The sequence below is a fragment of the Solanum stenotomum genome, chromosome 3, assembly GCF_019186545.1.
Source record: "Solanum stenotomum isolate F172 chromosome 3, ASM1918654v1, whole genome shotgun sequence".
NCBI classification, from domain to species: Eukaryota; Viridiplantae; Streptophyta; class Magnoliopsida; order Solanales; family Solanaceae; genus Solanum; species Solanum stenotomum.
In genome coordinates this window covers 2,334,215-2,353,775 of record NC_064284.1, presented here as the reverse complement: position 1 = coordinate 2,353,775, position 19,561 = coordinate 2,334,215, and the positions used below count along the sequence as shown (strand labels likewise).

The 19,561-nt window shown below is 34.8% G+C and overlaps 3 protein-coding genes across 4 annotated transcripts; all 3 read right to left on the bottom strand.

The window, feature by feature from the left end:
* Positions 1-748: 748 nt before the first annotated feature.
* Positions 749-1,628, bottom strand: LOC125860417 (uncharacterized). The gene has a single exon (XM_049540375.1). The coding sequence runs from the start codon at positions 1,370-1,372 to the stop codon at positions 866-868; it is 507 nt and encodes a 168-aa protein (XP_049396332.1). The 5' UTR covers positions 1,373-1,628; the 3' UTR covers positions 749-865.
* A 608-nt stretch (positions 1,629-2,236) lies between these two features.
* On the bottom strand, positions 2,237-7,167 carry LOC125860416 (ras-related protein Rab7). Of its 2 annotated transcripts, XM_049540374.1 has the most exons (8): positions 6,992-7,167; positions 6,348-6,374; positions 6,148-6,247; positions 3,495-3,641; positions 3,329-3,409; positions 3,062-3,204; positions 2,497-2,566; positions 2,237-2,450 (listed from the first exon to the last, which is right to left on the bottom strand). In XM_049540374.1, the coding sequence occupies exons 1-7, from the start codon at positions 7,042-7,044 to the stop codon at positions 2,500-2,502; spliced, it is 618 nt and encodes a 205-aa protein (XP_049396331.1). In that variant the 5' UTR covers positions 7,045-7,167; the 3' UTR covers positions 2,237-2,450; positions 2,497-2,499. The 2 variants fall into 2 exon arrangements, with proteins under 2 accessions (XP_049396331.1, XP_049396330.1); XM_049540373.1 differs by having other exon boundaries at positions 2,237-2,566.
* Positions 7,168-9,114: 1,947 nt separating this feature from the next.
* LOC125860411 (proline-rich receptor-like protein kinase PERK15) lies at positions 9,115-16,186 on the bottom strand. Its single transcript, XM_049540367.1, has 8 exons — positions 15,600-16,186; positions 13,914-14,450; positions 12,671-12,757; positions 12,490-12,560; positions 11,466-11,542; positions 11,145-11,292; positions 10,684-10,845; positions 9,115-9,662 (listed from the first exon to the last, which is right to left on the bottom strand). Exons 1-8 carry the CDS (start codon positions 15,967-15,969, stop codon positions 9,363-9,365), a joined length of 1,752 nt encoding a protein of 583 aa, XP_049396324.1. The 5' UTR covers positions 15,970-16,186; the 3' UTR covers positions 9,115-9,362.
* Positions 16,187-19,561: the final 3,375 nt, after the last annotated feature.

Here is a 19,561-nt window from a genome sequence, read left to right as displayed (position 1 = left end):
CTTAAATTGAATAAAACAAAAAAGACTATGTATCGTAAACGTGTTCCATCATTTTCGTACTTCATTGGACAAACAAGAATTGACACTCTATTACATGACTATGGTAGATTAAATTTAATAATCAGAGTAACCTTAGCTTAAGTTAGTGTTTGTGATTGAAAAGATGCATATGGGTGTTACAATAGTTGAAATTGTGCTATATTTTCAAAATACTGTACTTTTCAACTGATCATTATATTTATACCCTCGCGCAGAAGCAAAATTCATGCACAAGTTGTTCATCTTCCCGTTGGGACCAATTTAAGCATAGATAATACGGTATTCATATTTTAGATCAAAATGAAGTAAATATTCCTGGTACGAATGGCTATGACAACTTTTTTTTTTTTTTTGGATGTTCGTTTGAATATGCTATCGAAGTCTCATTTATATAATGACCAATTTGGTGTGGTGTGATAGTTTTGCCTCATTGTTGGTACTAGTAAACATTAAAAAGGCATCAACATCTAACACCTAAACCAAGCCCAACAAACTGAATCATGGCATCTGCACGACCTTCAACTCCAAATTCAATTTAAAGAAACGAGTTCATTTATTTAATGTCTCAGCTACCACATTTTAGTGGAAATAAATTCGATGTAAAAATCTGCAAATTGAACAGAAAAAAAATGATATTTCTAAATAATTTAGGTGTAAAAATCAAAATATCTTGAAAAAAGAACATACAACTAAAAATATGATTCCATCAGTTAAACTTCAAATAGAAAATGTTTTAGTACATGTCTAATACTAGTACTACAATTATTCAAAGAAATTTACAAGATATGCAGCAAAATTAGAATTATATCTTACGATGATTATATGCTCATACAAAACCTTCAACTAGAGTTGGCTTCTCACTTTCTTCCTCTTCCTTTTTCTTAATTTTCCCCCTTTTGTCTCCTATCTCCAAACCCTGCAGTCCATCCACACAAGATTGACCTCCTTCCGGAAGAGATGATCCACCCACCAAGTCACCGCCCTCTTCCGGATCCTCATTGCCAGCCACCACGTCGCTCGTTACTTCCGGCACTTCACCGCCGCTGCCCTTCTCCGTAATACATCTTCCGGGAATGTTGTCAATACCCTCCGTGATTCCTACAAGAGCATCCTTAGTAGAATCCTCGATTGACGATGGAGTTTTCACACACTGGCCTTCGAATTCGCCTTCGTCGTCCGATACCGAAATCATAGATCGTACGGCGGTGGCAGCTTTGAAGAATGCCTCCTTGATTAATTCCGGTGGTAGAGCACAATCTTCGAGGCCTGCATCTTCGAGAAGCGGTGGCCGAATGTTGTCGAGCAAACTTTCCGATTCCTTTGTTAACTCCATTGTTTCAGCTGGTAATAATAATTCACTAGAGGAAAAAGCCCTAATTTGCTTGAATTGGGAACCCTAAAGAGAGAATCGATTGTGATTTGTGAGGCAAAAGATATATGGACCACTTACTCATTTGAATATAGCGAATCGGTACACTTTCAAACCGACATAATTTTGTCGGTTTAGAGTCCGAGAAAGATCCGAATATCTCGTGAAACCCGCCGCCTGAATAGAAGTAATATTTCGATGAAAAGATATTGGGGACCGAATTTGATTTATCACCATATAATTATTAACTTTCGCATGATTGTCCTTTATTTCGATTGTTTGCTTACTTGTGATTTGCTAAGAAATACGTTAGAGGGTCTAATATTTGTCTAAAATGATTAGTTTTAGGCCTTTGGCAATTCCATTTTTTTAACTTTTGGCAAGGAATAGTTTGTGTCTAGAAAGTTCATGGATAACGTTTTGCAAAATTATTGATTGGGACAACGTTTCAAGACAGGATTATTGATTAAACAAAAAATATGGAAGTCACTTTTTGCACTTCGCATAACAAATCAGTTTTAAATAATACGTATGTGCTTATCATCAATAGTTTCCTGAACAACTTTTTTAGACAAGGTAAATTATGTAAGACTCTTATGAAACAACACATTACACATCCAAAAAGAACTTCAACAAAAAAATACCAGGCTCATCATTTATCAATATAAGCAAAAATTAATATAGTTGGGTAAGCTTCATGACTTTGGAAACTACTAGTGTTCGTTTAAGTAGCCAGGAAGACAACAGGACAATACGTCGGTGTTCAAAAGTTAATTTACAAGCCCATTCATACAGCATACAGTCTGAAATGAGCGAGTCAAAAATGAGTCAGGTGAAAATAGGTCAAACATGTAGTCAAGTGAATGGATCATGAATAGTACATTATCATGTATCATTATAGAGTCTGAAACATCAATAAGTATACCAGGAGGAAAAAAATTAAGGTGCAACATCATAATTACACTTCCGAAGAGAGGAGTCCGGAATCTAAAATCAAATACAGAGAATTGAACCGTCTTGTAGTAAATAAATCATTAGATCAAGGGAACTTGCACTAGCAGTCTATGGAATAATGCAACCAAAGGAAATCTTCAACATTCACATCCTGTTGATCTTGGTTGATTTCCTCCAGCAACATCAATAGTATCGGGAAGGTATCTACAAGGTTAAGATGAAAAGAGCAATTAACTTCAACAAAAATCTTTAAGGGGATCCTAAATGTTTTGACATACACAAATTGGCAATTTCATTGTGCCTCTCAAATGATTTTCAAACTTCTAAGTTAAAAATATAAAGGCAATGTTAAGGTATTTCAAACTTCACACCTAATTTCGTCAAATTACCCTCTAGATGTGAACTAGAACAATCAAATCGGAACAGCAGAAATAATTTTCAAGATCCTTGATTTAACTTATCTTCATCAAAATATACCTATCAAGATCAAGGCTAATCAGTTCTCTGAGATCATCCCTCACCTAGAAGACAGTTTTTTCATAACTACGACATTGACTGACTCCGTCAAAATAGTTCTTCAGACACTTCTACTTCTAAAACAACAAGCTATTTCTCTTTTTCCCAGTCATAAGCACAGGCCTTTAGGAACCAACTAAGGTTCAAAATATAGATACTATCCTGTTTGGAAGAGGTACTCACATTTCTTCTTCAGGTTCATTTTTCAGAGCATTTTTAGCTATACACTGGAAAGCTGCATCCACATTGAATCCCTCTTTTGCGGAGGTCTCAAAGTAAGGTATCCCCTTGGAAGCACACCATGCCTTGGCTTTCTTCTCAGACACCTGCAATCCACAGAAACCAATCTTATGAAACCAATGATCCATCCATTTACATCCATCCAAAGATACCAAATTCAGTAAGAGCATCACTCATGTGAGGAAGAATAATCAAGAGAGATTAATTTACCACTCGACTATTGCCACCATCAACATCTATCTTATTCCCCAATACAACAAATGGAAAGTTCTCAGGATCAGATGGGCTGGCCTGAACATTAAGGAAAAAATTCTCAGAAATCACTTCTACACGTCAAAGCTTGCAAGCAAATTATGAATCTATAACTCTATACTACCTGGATCAGAAATTCTTCTCTCCAGTTGTTAAGGTTCTCGAATGACTTCATGACATTCACATCATACACTAGAACACAACAATCTGCTCCACGGTAGAAAGCCACGCCAAGGCTTTGGAACCTTTCCTGCCCAGCTGTATCCCATATCTAAGGCAAACACAATAAGTCCAGTAGATTAGAAGTAATTAGGTCAGCAACTCTGGAGAAGTATCCAGGATTTCTGGCCATATCCTAAAGCACCATATTTCAATATCTTACAGGCCATTAATTCAAATTAACCTAAAAACCATGAAGTTAGAATGCTAATTCCCATTATACTTGAAGAAATCATTAATTGGAGACAGCTATAATTTCCACTAGACTACAAGAGAAAAAGAAACATTTTTTTGAGAAAGCTAAAAGGAGTACAGGACTGCAAGAAAATTATATCGGCTTTGACGAATATGTGCATTAAACTTGTCTACGATTGCAGCTTCCAGATCAAATACACAGCTAGATTTCAGACTCACCTATGACATTGGATGCGGTAAAAAGACAAATAGGTGCACCAAGAACAGAAGGTTGGTTTTATTTTTGACCTAATGCATCTATCTTGACTCAATGATTTTACAGCAAAGCCTCTGCTACTAGTGTAATATGTGTGTGAAGAGAAAGGTGGGATAAAATAAAAAGAACTCAAGAGTAGTTTACACTGTATATGATGGTGGTGTCAAAGAAAGGATGTTGTAAGAACCCCAGCTATTCATATGCCACTTTACTAGTACATTAACTAGCCAACAGCCTCCAAAATCCTGTTATGACCTTAGTTGCGCGGACTCTTCACTTATGATGTTTCACCCGTCTCGGATTCTCCAAAAATACACTACTTTTGGCGAATCCGACACGCACCCGTTGGCACTTTTGAAGAGTCCGAGCAACATAGGACTTATGACTTATGAGATTAAAAGTTTTGCTCAATTTTGAGAGGCATTTCATTCTGAGTCTAAAACTCCCCAATTCAGGATGAGGATAAGATAGAAGACCCTTTACCATCCCCTGGAAACAGTTAACAAGTCCTGAAATATGAAACTAAGAAAGGCAAAACGTAGAATTTGGACGTAAGAAGCTACGGAAAATGTGGCAAGAACATTCAAGGATATTTTATCAAACTCGTAAAATAAAATTATCGAACATCGTGTATGCAAACAACAATATCCTATAACAATAATAACTACACCCCATTTAGAAGTAAGAAGCTACGGAAAATGTGGCAAGAACATTTAAGGATATCGAATCAAACTCGTCAAATAAAATTAGTGGACATCGCATATGCAAACAACAATATCCTATAACAATAATAACTACCCCCAAACCTCAAAACAAGTTGGGGTCGGCTATATGAATCCTTACTGACCATGTTTCCACGTTTGAGCTCAATTCATGTTATCATCATACCAAATACTTAAAAATGAAAGTGAAGCATAAGTTAAATATATATAAATAATTTAATGATAATATTAAAAGATCAATATATTTTTACTGGCATATAAATCTATGACTAGAAAAGCAATAGGTGCAGACTCCACTTATTAGCAAGACAAACCTATCCCAAACTATCTATATGAATCTTTTACTTCCATTATGCCTTATCTTTAGACTGGAGATTGGTTCCAAGAAATTGTAGGTCTATCGAGATAATTGCCTTTCATACATGCGACTTTAGGTCTACCTCATCCCCTTTCTAATACCTTCATTCACCACAGTTTTACATCTACAGACTGATGCACCTGTAGGTCAATGCATGGCATGATCAAACCGTCTCAAACAACTCTCTCTCATTTCATCCACAATAGCAGTATCCTATGAGCAAATAGACCATGTAATCAATTATTACAGAAAAGTCTAAGGTGGGCTTAAATGGAGCAACATGGTCAATGAGGATTCATATGGCCGACCACAACTTTCTTGGGATTTAAGCATACTTGTTTTCTTGTTCATACACAAAACGGATATCTAACTGGCAAGCAAAAAGATACTCTGTTGCAAACTACTTCTTAGAAGTAAAAAGCTTACTAAGAAGAACCTCCACATTGTTGCTTGATAGTAAAAATAGTAAATTGCAGAAGAAATGGTCAGTCTAGAAGGGAGCTAGAGAAAGTATGTGACTGAACATGTCAAAACCATGCCTATTTTGGAGAAAGCTTTCTGCAATAGACTTAACCCTCAGGGGTTGGCCTGCTGGCAATTGACTTGAGCCTTGGGGTTTGCTCCCTTTCAAGGTCTCAAGTTCGAAACCCACTAGGTGCAAACAATTTCTGAGGGCCATCGGATTGGGTAAAACCTGAATTAACCGTGGTGCACTTGCGGGAAACTCCTTGCCGAGGGCCTGTGCACCCCGGGATTAGTCGGGGCTCAAAGAGACTCGGACACCCGGTGCAAATCAAAAAAGAAAGCTTTCTGCAATAGACCCTACAGAAACTTCTCATAGGCACTACTCTACTGAAATGTCATTACATCTTGACACATGATTGATGTTAGAAATGAAAGTCGTGTTAATTACATTTGTTATCTGAAATTATTGTTAAGGGGCAAGCAACAATGGACAGAGCAATTTCACGGAACAAAAGAGGACTGACAATAACTTTCGCTGTATCTTCTGAGTCTTGAAACTAACCTGTAATGTGTACAACCTATCCTCAAACTGAACTTCTTTTGTCAAGAAATCAGCTCCAATTGTGGCCTTGTATTGGTTGCTAAACTTGCGATTCACATACCTAAAGTAAGTATGGAAGAAGAGTATACAGTAAGAAGGAGCCCAAAATGGAGAAGAAAAATATCTACTTTAAATTTAACAGAGAGGAAATTTGAAAGTACTGGTTCATCAGAGATGTCTTCCCCACCCTACAAACGGATCAAAAGGTGAGTTAGTCACACACATTACGCAATAAAGCGGTGTAAAACAACACATAGACATTTAAAAATGAAGACACAGGATCCATCAGAATCAACTCATGAATTTACAGAACACAAATAATTTATGGCTCCATCAAGAGGTATACTAAGAAAGTTCAAACAGGAATAAAAATTAAAGAAAAAACTTACAAAGGCAAAATGCCATTATATCAAAATTGTTCTTTTTTAATATAAAATTACAACTTAAAACAAACAATTTTCAACCAACCCCCTTTCTATATATGAAACCAAAACGAATCACTATTTCACCATATATTTTCCTTAGATTCACCTTGACGCTCATACTACAGTCAAGTCGTTTCAATTTCTCATCGGTCAAAGAATCAATAGGGAATAGAAAGACTAAAAAAGCAAATTCAGCTGCTATACAACGTTAACAACAATCTGATGCTCTCAGATTTGGGACGAAATTGAATGAAACCGAATCAAACAATATAACTTAGATTACGGAAACCAAAACAACAAAATTGCATGAAACAATCATTACATTGGCAAAGAAACCGATGAGATCGGAATAATTAGATGAGAATTTAGGAAATACTGACCCACTATCGCCGAGGATAATGACCTTGAGAAGCATCCGCCTTCGAGAAGCCATAATTTTTTTTTTTGAAACCAAAAAAGCTTAAAAATTCAAAGAGCAGTGATATTGAATTGGATTTCGTTTTGGTACGATCAACTTTCGAGAAAGAGAGAGGGAGGGGTGGGGTGGGGTTGGGTGGACACAAATTATTTTGCTTGCGTAATTAGTTAAGAAAAAAATGCAAATTTTACCAGTGCTAAAATGCCCAACTTAATAATTAATTTTATATTTTAAAAATTAATTAAGTATAAGTAAGAAACTAGAGAATTGTTTGAAATGGGAATGAGATGCACAAAAATTATTCCATGGATTGTGATTAGCTAGCTATCTTATCGATAATTTATTTATACAAATGGTGGATAAATAATTTTAGAATTAATTAATATTCATAATTATAAGCAGCCTAATATAATGCTATATACCTAATGATTTCTAATAATAAGTTATTTTTTGAGTTTTAAATAAGGATAAGTAATGGAACAATAGATAAATAAAAATGAACGGAGGGATTATAATTCAAAAATTCAATATTCACATCTTTATTACAGCGAAGATTGTGCTTGTAAATAGGATATTCCTCTTTATTCGTATTTTGTACTTACCCAAAACTTCCACCCAAGGCTAATTAGACCCCATTTTTTTTCCTTTTCTTAATCAGACCCATCAAATTTCCTTCCAGGGTCTTTTTGATCCCCTGATGGCTCACTAGTCACTTCTGATTTGGGGTGTGTATATAAAGGAGCAAATGACATAAATGGTCCCTAAACTATCCTAGTAGGTCTAAAATGGTCCTTTAACTATACATTTGACGGATATGGTCCTTTAACTATCCACCCTTTTGTCAAGTTTGGTTTTCATCCACTTTTTAAAAAAACTGTTAGTTAACACCATTAATCTGTTAAGTCAATCTGTATTGACTTTCTTTTTCGTCATTTCTTTTGTCCATTATCTCACTATTTCCTCACTTTTTTTCTCAATTCTTTTCTTTATTGTGTTATTGCAATTAAGTCGTTGGTCTTTATTTCATGCGAGTTAAAGCAAAATGCAAAGTAGCGAACACAATTGAGAAAATATTGTGAGCAAAAATACAATTCTATTTTCATGTTAATAATCGGTCATTACATCAATGAAATTACATAAAATTACAGAAAAATTCAAAATCAGCAACTAAATTGAACTATAGTGCTCTGTTTTCAACAATTGTTGTGCAGAAAATAACTTAAACTACAACAAAAAATAGCAGCTATCAAACTTTGATAGAATTGCAGCACCAGAACACCCAAAAAAAAACAGCTCCTGAAACGTCACCAAACTGCTGCACATACAGCTCCAAAAATGTCACCAAACTGCTGCACAAACAGCAGCACCAACCACCAAAAATCAGCACCAAACTGCACAAAACACAGCTCCAAAAACGTCATTAAACTGCACAAAAACAGCTCCAAATTGAGAGAGAGATTGTACTGAACGACGTTTGTTGACGGTATTCATAAAAAGTGGATGGAAACCAAATTTGACAAAAAAGTGAATAGTTAAAGGACCATATCCGTCAACTGTATAGTTAAGGGACCATTTTAGACCTACTAGGATAGTTTAGGGACCATTTATGTCATTTGCTCGTATATAAAGCATACTTCAGCTATTTTTAGTAAGCTAAATGGTCAAATGATATATATTGTTAATTTCAAAAAAGAATTGGGTGACATCATTGTGTCAACAAGATATCGACAATGATAATAACCATCACGTTATTTGAAATTTGATTACCTGTATTCCACTGTCACTCTAGCCATGAAGTTGAAGTCCAAATATTACTATTCGGACAATAATACATACGACAACCAAGATTTGGTCAAAACAACATGAAACAAAGCTAACTGTTTCATTTTATATTTCACCGTGAAATATTGTAAAAGCTGAGATCGTTGTGCTCTAATTGGCTCAGAGTAAAAATGTATTTACATCAAATCAATAGATGCAAGACATGTATCTTCACACAAACATATTAAACATGACCTGTCCATGCGGTGTGGGTAAGTATTAACCAGTTTCAAGGATAAAAAAAATACAGCCAACTTCATGGCTTTCATACAATGTTTTTGATAATCCTTTCTTTACATGTAACTTTTGAGGAACTAGATATGGGAACACTATAAAATCTGCAACAGCACCTAGATCAATTGATAATTACAAAGATGAGTGGCATATGAAAGGTATGCCAAATTTAACAATTCTCTAAACACACTACCAAATCCAACAATTTCTGAGAAGAGTTCATTACATTGCTCCCTTTCATTTGAAAAAATCACTCTTTTCTGCTTCCTAACTGCCTTCTAGTCTATTCTAATTTCTCGATGACCTTCAATACTAGAGCGTGTACCTTGAGTTGTTCTTAGGCCTTCACTACTTGAACCGGAAGGATGGGGGCCAAATTCGCTGGTAGGCCCGCTGCATTCACTAGAATTATGTGTCTGGCTTTCCAGTGCCATCTTTCTAAATTTCTTAAGGTCTTCTTTGTACTGAACAGCATCGAAATCCGAGCTCCCATAAGATTCATGTATACCACTATGTCCAGGTCTAAGTCCATCATTTAACTCATCCAACGGCAAATTTCCTTCTAAAGCTCTGACAATCTGCATAAGAAAAGTTCCAATACTGAATATTAAGCCAAGACAAGTCTTCTTTGACAGTAATAGAATTCTGGGGAAAAAAATAAAAAGTGGTAAGCATGAAATTTAAAAGGCTAAAGCCATTCAAGAAGAAAAGAGAGATTAGAGAGAGGGAGACAAGTTTCCAACTTGAGATCTCAAAAAACAAAGTAACAAGAAGAATTGGTATATTTCAGATGCTTCCTAAATCCTCAAATATAGTGTAACCATCTAGGGGTTGAGAAAGGTGATTATAGATCCAAGTTATTTCAAATTTTCAATTGTATAGTCCAGCTTCTGCTGAGCTAACGCAAGATGAAGCAGCACTCAACAAGTTGTTCTATTCCATTTGGAAGGACAGTTAAAAGGTGAGTATGCTACTAGAAGGGGGTATTTTGCTTTCTTTCCAAGTAGTTTCACGAGAAATGATACATTGCTTTCTTATTTTAACATCTGAAACTCAAGGAGACATTCTCAGGAAATCTCTTGTAGACTTGCTGTAATTGTTAGTACCCATAAAGAACACAATGTGACACAGTGTTGTCCCGAGAATTTATAAAGAACAAGGTTTGGGGAATTTGAGGAATATTCCTAAAGGACCTAGACTAGGGAAAAAAAGAAGGTAAAACTACAAATATGCGCTATAAACTCCTTGTAATAAGTAATCTACATTTTGAGATGCTAATTGTGCAAGGAAACAAATATTGGCACCTGGAACACGTAGTAGGAAGTAGGAACTGGTGAGTAAACATTTAATAGGACAAAAAATGTTCTTTAGGCGACAGGTATCAGACACCAGTTTAGGTGTCAGAGGGGTACAACTAATAACTATTTCGGGAAGAAAAGAAGCAAAAAGACTCAAATATAAATCATTACAACCTTTTGTCACAAGAGGAATTTAACCTTACTTTCTAAGTTCAGACAGTTCCTTTCCATGTGCAAATCTAAAGGTAATCATGCAGCTACAGTGTATGAATAAAATGGAGCTTTCACAAGTAGAAGGTACCTGACTCATACGAGGCCTGCGACGTGCTAGATGGCGCACACACACAGCAGCACAAGTGACCATTCTGGTCATTTCAGTCAAGTCATAATTCTTGTCCAATCTTGGATCGGCCAGAGTATCAAAGTTGCCATTATCCAGAGCCTGGGTAAGCAAAGGCCTCGCCTAATTTCATGAGAGAAGTGTTAGTTTTTTTGGGGGATATGTTATTTTGCTTTTATATTTAACTGGGGGGGGGGGGGGGGGGGGAGGGGGAGTAGAAGAAGATGGATAGATCATCTCAGAAGCTTAGCAATTACATACAAATAATAGAAGAAAGAATGCATAAACTCACAACTTGGAAACCACATAGTGTATTAACTTCCTGTCCTTATTCATGAGTATTGGGAAAATGATAATAATGCTACGCACATGCACATGAAAATCTGAACCACATCTAGTTGTCCCAGATTATTAAAACTTACCCAATCAACAATGTTATCGTCAAGGTAGTGTTGAGCTTTATCAATTGGTCGTCTACCAGTTATAATCTCCAAAAGCATGACTCCAAAAGAGAACACATCAGACTTTTCAGTCAGCTTCCCAGTAAGAGCATACTCAGGAGCTAAGTACCTGCAAAAGGTAAGAAGTTAGTGAAAGAAAAGATATGGAGAGCTCAAAGATAAACATAAACCGTAAATGTATAGGGATTAAATCTTGATTCAATGTGCTATAGCAACTGCAGAATAATACTGCATGAGGATGGAAATAGAAACGTCTTTAATAGATGATAAAAAGAGTATTACCCAAAAGTTCCCATTACTCGTGTGGAGACGTGAGTATCAGAGTCATAATTCAACCTCGCAAGCCCAAAATCAGCAACCTGGATCACATATAACAAATGCATCTAGCAATCAACTTATATGTAAAAGAAAAAAAAAAGGTGTTCATTCAGTCAGCACTAAACCACAGCAGTACCGAAATTCAGATCATATTTGATGGCCTGGGTTTTTGAAAATCATTACAACTTACTAAAAATAAATTCAGAGAATATAAGTCCAAAGAAAATATTTGAAGGAAAAAAGAGCAAGCACGCTTGTTTCTGTTTCTTACTTTAGATTGAGAAAACAAATCCATAGAAGATAGTCAGATACTTTCCACTTCATATCAGGTCCCACCAACTTTTTGTGTCAAATGCCGTAATTCTTACTTTAATAATGCACCCAATTAAAACGTTGAGGTTTCAAAAAGAGAACCATATGGCTTTCAGTACTACATAAGTACTGGTTTATAATACAAATCGTTATCTTCTCAAAAAAAAAAAGAGAACCATATGCCAGATTTTTGAAGCTGTCAACTCACATATGATGTCCATCAGTCTATCATTAATAATATCATCTTACTGTAATAACAGAGCTTGGTGGCAGTTATTTGACTGTTTTTTTTTAACTTGGTAACTTTGGCAGTTATTGACTTATTTCACTGTTGTCAATCGAAGTTCCAAGGTAAACGAAGGAGAGAAAAAGCTCAGCCTTGATTGCCCCCTGGCAGGATAAAATTGCATTAAGGATTTAAGGGCACAGTTGCCTTGGGCATTCATGCAGTTAGAAAAGGAATAATCGTCACTAAACCTCAAAATTGTATCTTCTATTATTGTAGGGGTGTCTCTTATAAGTAGCCCGGTCATTCTCCACATGAATAAAGCTCTTGCTTTCTAATGTAGATGATGGTGGAAAATGAAAAGGGCATGCTTTACCAGAAATGCTAAAAAAACAACTGCAGATTGATGCACACACTATACACACAGAGATGCAGAATTGTCCATTTCACCTTTGCATCAAAATTGTCATCAAGAAGAATATTGGACGCCTTGATATCGCGATGTATGATCTTGGGATGACCTGCCAAGACAGACAAATTTCAACATATTCAAATGCAAAATCATGAATTCTGCCGACTAAAACAAGAAAGGTGATATTAATTAGTAGAATTCTGCAACTCATGAACATACATTCTTCGTGCAGATATGTCAATCCTCTCGCAGAGCATAAAGTAACTCTCATCCTAGTTTCCCAGCTTAGTGGGGGATGCTCCTTGCCTGCAGTTATAATAACAGGTAAAAGAAGTATCAATATCGGAATATTAAAAAGGTAAAAATAACATATTCAACCATTCGTGATAATGAAAACATTCAACTCTTGGGTGACAGCCATGGCAAGATAGACAACCAAGGGTATAATAATGCATCAAGATTACTAGTTACTTAGAACTAACACTTGAAAAGAACAAGAAAATCGCAGTTTCTCTCCGACTTTTCTAGGGATACCTAAAAAGATCAAATGACAATTAAGTTCAACAATGAGAGATACCTCTCCAGGAACTGTGTCCAAAACATAATAGAGGAAAACAAGGATTTGGGAAGGAAAGAAACAGACTAACTTGGAATATATACTTCACAAGTCTAATTCTAAAAATAACGAAATAGATTTAACAAAAGGCTAAAACTCAAAGGAATTGGTATCACAAAGTTAGACTTGTTTGTTGTAGCTTGGGGACTGGACTGTTAGTAGTGTGAATATGCCAATTTCTTCTTCGACTCACATGTCAATTTGAAGAACATTAAAAAACAACTTTTTTCCATCCTTCTCTTTCTCCTTTAGAAAACATGGTTTGGGTAAAAGGGCAACAAGAAGTGCACCGCACAAAATTTCCCGTAAGGCAAGGAAATCAATTTATCTCCCTGGTAATCTAAAAAAAGGGGCACACAACCTCATTGAAAATGGAGAAAGAGCATGTACCCCTTACCCTTCAACTCCCTCTCTTTGAACAAGACTAAATGATTAGTGCTCTTTTACACACATCAAAATTTGGTCATTAGTAACACCTGAACATCTGCGAGAAAGTTTTGTCCTTTTTGTAAGTTCAATTTTAGATCGTGACAGTACACAACTCTTCTGCTTCAGGAAAAAAGTTTAAAATACTAAATAAAAGCAAGAAAATCTTTGAATACGCGAATAAGACAAGAAAATCAGTGAATATGAACACCCAAGCCCCTTACCCTTTAAATCCCTCTCTTTGAACCACCCTTAATAATTGGTGCTTCTAATTAAGCTTAAATTTAGATCATATGGTGAGGACAACTTCTGCACCATTAAATGATTACAAAGAACCTCTAATAAAAGCAAGTATGGCAATTGACAGCAGTCTATGCTAAATTGCAGAAGACAAACTATCTAGATATTCTGAGAACTTACCATGCAAGTGGAACTCCAAGGTTTTGTTTGGGACAAATTCATAAACTAACAACCGTTGCACCCCTGAAATGCAGTGTCCAACCAATGAAACAAGATGCTTGTGATGAACGTGACTAATAATCTCCACCTCTGCTTGAAATTCACGCTCCCCCTGCCCACTTCCAGCTTTTAGTTGCTTAATTGCAACCTCCTTCCCATCACGGAATACTCCCTTGTATACATATCCAAAACCACCTTGACCAAGGAGGTTGGCGACAGAGAAATTATCGGTAGCAAATGCTAATTCTTGATAGGTGAATGTAGTTCTCGAGAAACTCAAGTTGGAATCAGGATTTGTTTGTTGAAAAGGTTTGTCAGTACTGAAGTTACTGCCAGTGGAAGGTGGCAGTGGAGGAGTACATCCATCTGCTGCAGATACTTGTGAAACTGATGTAATGGATGGTGGAGGGGAGGGATTTATTGGAATCCTCGCCATGTTTTCTGCTGAGGGAGGAGCATTTTGTTGCCAGTGATGATGTTGACCACCAAACAAATTATCTGAGCATGAAACAAGCAGAAACAAACCATATTACGTAAATGATGATCTAATAATAATAATACCAGTAGTAGGTCATCATATCTGTGTGTGTATATATATGTGTATTATATATGTGTGTGTGTGTGTGTGTGTCATGGATTTTTGAACAAAAATTAATGTGGCTCCTCCTCCCCCCAAGGAAAAGGCAATTATACACAAACAATCCCCAAAGGAAGTACATCAGTTTCAACTGCAATTGCTACTGCAAATAAGGGAACAACGCCACCAAGCAATTTAGCACTTTTAGTTTTTTAGCTTCAATTACTTACCTCCACACTGTTACTTCTGGATATACAAATTCATTAAAGAGTACTATTTAACAGCAAAATAATGTGGTATAGCTGAAATGCAATAATTTTAAATCTTAAATGCTTCTTCTGAGGCCATTGGAACACAAAATATCCCCTTCACCACCACTACTACTAATTTTCCCAAAAGAGTCAGAAATTTGATGGACTGACGCTTGAATCTTCATTCTATTCTTAATAGTCATCAACTCAACAAAAAAAACACAAAGCTACTTCACTTAATTGATAGTTCCTTGGATAACAAGGACAGAATTCAAAAGATCTCATTATCACTAACCATAACCAAGGACATGGCTGAAAAATTAAAACACTAACTGTAATAAGTAATAAAACAAGGAGCTCCATTGGGGTCACTGATCCACCAAAGAACATGACAATATCATATCCGTGAGGTCTCCAAGGTGCATAGCAACATAATGAGTTATAAGTATGACTACAAATTCAAAATTTTTAAATCATATGAAACAAAATCTATGTTTTAAAATAGACACTAGGGAACAAATACTCAAAGGTGCCAACAACTAAAGTCCAAATTTATATTCAATTCAGCAAACAAATCATTAAAAAAATACTTGCTTACAATCAGACTAGAATTAAATTATTCAATATGACTTCCTACCCAAATGACCCCAATAAATGATAGGTAGAATTAAGAAACGGTGAGAATGCAAGAATACTTCATTAAATTTGTTTTGAACACCAACTCAACTAATTAAAATTGCAATAAAAGGAAAAAAAATAAACGGAGCCCAAAATGGTCACCAAATCCAATATAAGAAGAAATAGTCACAAAGATTTCACCTTTAGGACCTTGTGAAGATGGATCATGACCAAAACCATTTAACCCAAGACGCCTTTTTCTCCTCTTATACCAAAGGGCAAAAATGCACACGCATATAAGCACAAGTGCTCCTCCAATCCCAATTCCAACTCCAAGTGCTACTAAAGTAGTATTATTCGCCGACCCCTTCGACGGAGCACTCGTTGGAGAGCTTCCATTAATCGATGAGGGCGGCGGATTTACCAAGGTCGCCGGAGACGGCTGACTAGCAACATCTGGAGACGGAGGAGTAGTACTTGGGTTCACCGGAGATGTTGGAGTAGTTGCATTATCCGCCGGAGGAAACGGCAACGGCGGACCCAACGGCACTCCGGGGGGCCCAGTAGACATTACCGGAGATCACTTTTTTCTTTAAGACTAATGTTTTTCAGCTGTTTGAAACCAAGATCTTGAGATTCTCTAGGTCTTTTCGAGTGGCGTGAAGAACTAGAGTGGACAGTTGAAAGAGCACCAAGACAAACAGGTTCAAGACATAACGGAGAAACGTGAAACAGTGAAGAAGATGCAGAAAAGGAAAATGTTGAATGAAACGACGTCGTTTTGATGACCATTAGCCAACTTGCAAACTGTAGAGCAGCACCTGCCTTTTTTTCAAATACGTATTGCGTTGTTTTTAGGCTTCCGCATATTTTGTTTAGACATTTTTTGAGGGCAACATATGACTTGTCTTAATAACAAAATACTTTGAAGCGTGTAGTTCGGAAAATGTTATCGCTGAAACAGAAAATAGAAAAGGTAGAATCATTATACTTGTTTTCCCAAGGTTCAAGCTTTTCCATTTTTGTTTAGTACGGCTTTTACACTACTCCTATGAGATAATTATAAGTTTTAAGATTTTAAAATAAACACATTATACTTGTTTATCTAATTTTTTATAATAATAATAGTTTTATTCTTTTAGTTTTAGTGTTACATCATACATGTTGTCTCCTTATTGTTATTTGTTTTATTTTTCGTTGTTTTTTGTGTTTTTTTTCTTTTTTTTGGAAATTCTAGAAAAATTCATAGGTATTACGCACTTGTTCCTGCATAATACTCACAAACAATACAAAAAATGTAAATTGAACTAGGCAAATCATGTGTGACGAGCTCGATTAGAATGGATCAGGTGGAGGACATCTCTTAACATTTATTTTTATATACTTTATTTTTAATATGTTTTATTTGAATCGAGTGTGTCTTAGAAAAACGATCTCTCTGTTTTTGTTCTGAAGATAAGGATAAGATTGTTTACATACCATTTGTTCTGAATATAAGAATAAGATTATATACATACCACCTCTCTAGATCCTTACTTATTAAGTTATGCTAAACATGCTATAATTTATTGTTATTATAAAATATAATCTTGGTAATAACAAGTTTAAAAAATACAATAGTATACACTAATAAATCTCTTTTTTCCTAACAAATTGAGTTTTTGTTGATAGTAGTAGATTACAGCTGCCCTTTAGAAGGCTTCTTGGCTTCTGTCGAGTTGGTGAACGACCATGAACCTTCGCCAAGAAGATATTTGTAGCCTTGTATTCTCTTCTAATTTTGCAGGGTGCAACTTCTTTTTTGTCATTTTCCATGTATATGTTTCATTTAATAAATATTTTAATTTTAATTATTTAGGTGTTATTTATTAAGTTTATTTTTTTTTATAACTGAATATTTATAATACAAATTTTAATTATCAAGCATCGTTACAGCCATTTATAATGAGTCTAAATAGTTACTATGTAATAAAAACTATTAATACCATTGAGATGTTTATTGTTAAAGATGATAGTTATTAAGTTCATCAATTCACCGGCACTAACATCCATCATTATCAATTAATATATTATCTTTGTAGTTGTTCATCATTATTGTCATCATCATCATTCATAACCATACTCATTATTTTCAGCTATAACTATCATAATTATCAATCACTATATGCAACCAATCATTATTATCAATCACTGGCCATCATTTACAATCATCATCACCAACAATTATAATTACTACAACCGTCAATCACTATGATCACTATCGTCAATCTTTCGATCTTTACTACATATCGATAACCATTGTGGCTTTTGGGTGTTGTGCTAATATTTTGTGGTAGGATCAAAAGATTTAGTGTGTGTCGTGTTGTTATATTATGAAAAGACGGTCACTTATCAATGTCATTGCATATTTGTCAATTCTGATATTCATTATGCTTGTTCAGGGTCAGTTTCATCAAATATATATCATTGGAATTAGACCAATACATGTTATAATTGCTTGATTTTTTAAAATTTATTCATTTAGTTTTCACCTTGTTTCTTTTTTATAATTTTACTTATTAATTCATTTTGTTATCTTGATCGATTTAATTCACACGTCTTTTATATCTTACATGCAAATTCAACTGTATACTTTTGGGGTAAACAATTATTTATTTGTATCTTTTATATATTTTAAATTATTTATTCTTATGGCCTACAATACTTGCATGTTACTTTCTAATTGTGTAAATTATTTTTAAGAAATACTATTGTATGTCGGAATGCACAATTAAAAAAATAAAATTTGACTCTCAAATTTTGAGTTATATCATATAAATTGAGACGAAAAAAATTATATAAGTGCACATTTAGGAAGTGCTTTTGAAGTGTAAACTGATTTTAATTATCTTAAAACCAGTTGCATTCTCTTTAAAGTATGACTTTTGAGAGCTTGAAATTAAAACTAAGTAGGAGTTTTCCCATGCAATATCATATTTGATATCACGATAGAGGTGAACTCATGATTTGAAGACAACAGGTGCATCACCAACGGCCAATGCACGTTACTTAAAGTATGTCACCCAATACCAATTCGTATGATAATTTTATTAAACATAAAAAATATAAAACTAATGTACTAACGTATAAACATGAATTAAATAACCTTGTTAAATAAAGTTTGCTTTCTGGATTGGTGGTTTTAAATTTCACTTTACAATTTACACCATGAGGTCGCAAGTTCAAAACTAGTCATCCACTTATTTTATTTGATATTATTAAGCTTCACAAATAAAAATGAAAAATAAAAACCCAAAAAGTTGTAAATGGGATTTGAATCCAAATCTCTCCCATCAAAGTATCCGGATCAACCAAATAATTTTAGTGTCTTAGAATGTTTAATAAAATATATTTAACTCAAGGTATATATATACACACACATATACACATAACTTTTTGAAGTTAACGGGTGCACATGCATCCTCGAGGGCATAGGAGGGTCCGCCTCCGTATCACAATATGAAATCGTGAGATGGAATCAGCGTTTAAACATACGATTTCACGCTGATTTCATATCATGAGATAAAATGAGATTTGAATCCAAATCTCTCCCATCAAAGTATCCACATAAACCAGCTCAACCAAGTAATTTATGTGTCTTAGAGTGTTTAATAAAATATATATTTAACTCAAGGTATATGTATACACACATATACACATAATTTTTTGAAATTAACGTGCACCCTCGAGGGTACATGTGGGTCTGCCTTCGTATCATAGTATGAAATCGTGAGATGGAATCAACGTTTGAACATGCGGTTTCACGTTGATTTCATATCATGAGATAAAATCTCATATGCTCCAAAAATCATAATTTGGGATTTTTAAATACAAAAATTGACCACAAGTTTATATGTTGTTAAAATAACCCCACATTTATATCTACTAGTCATTTATTTCATAAGTAAATAAAATTTATAATCATATTATTACATTTTAAATTTTATTATTCTCACCAACATAAAATTTATTATTACTTCAAATAAATTTCTACTTTATCATTTATATTCATCAAATTCATTATTTTTTATCAAATTGACAGTGATCATCAAACTTTTAGATTTCCCACAAGAGTGGGTCATTGAAGGTGCAGCCCTCCAAAAAACAATATTAATAACGAGGTT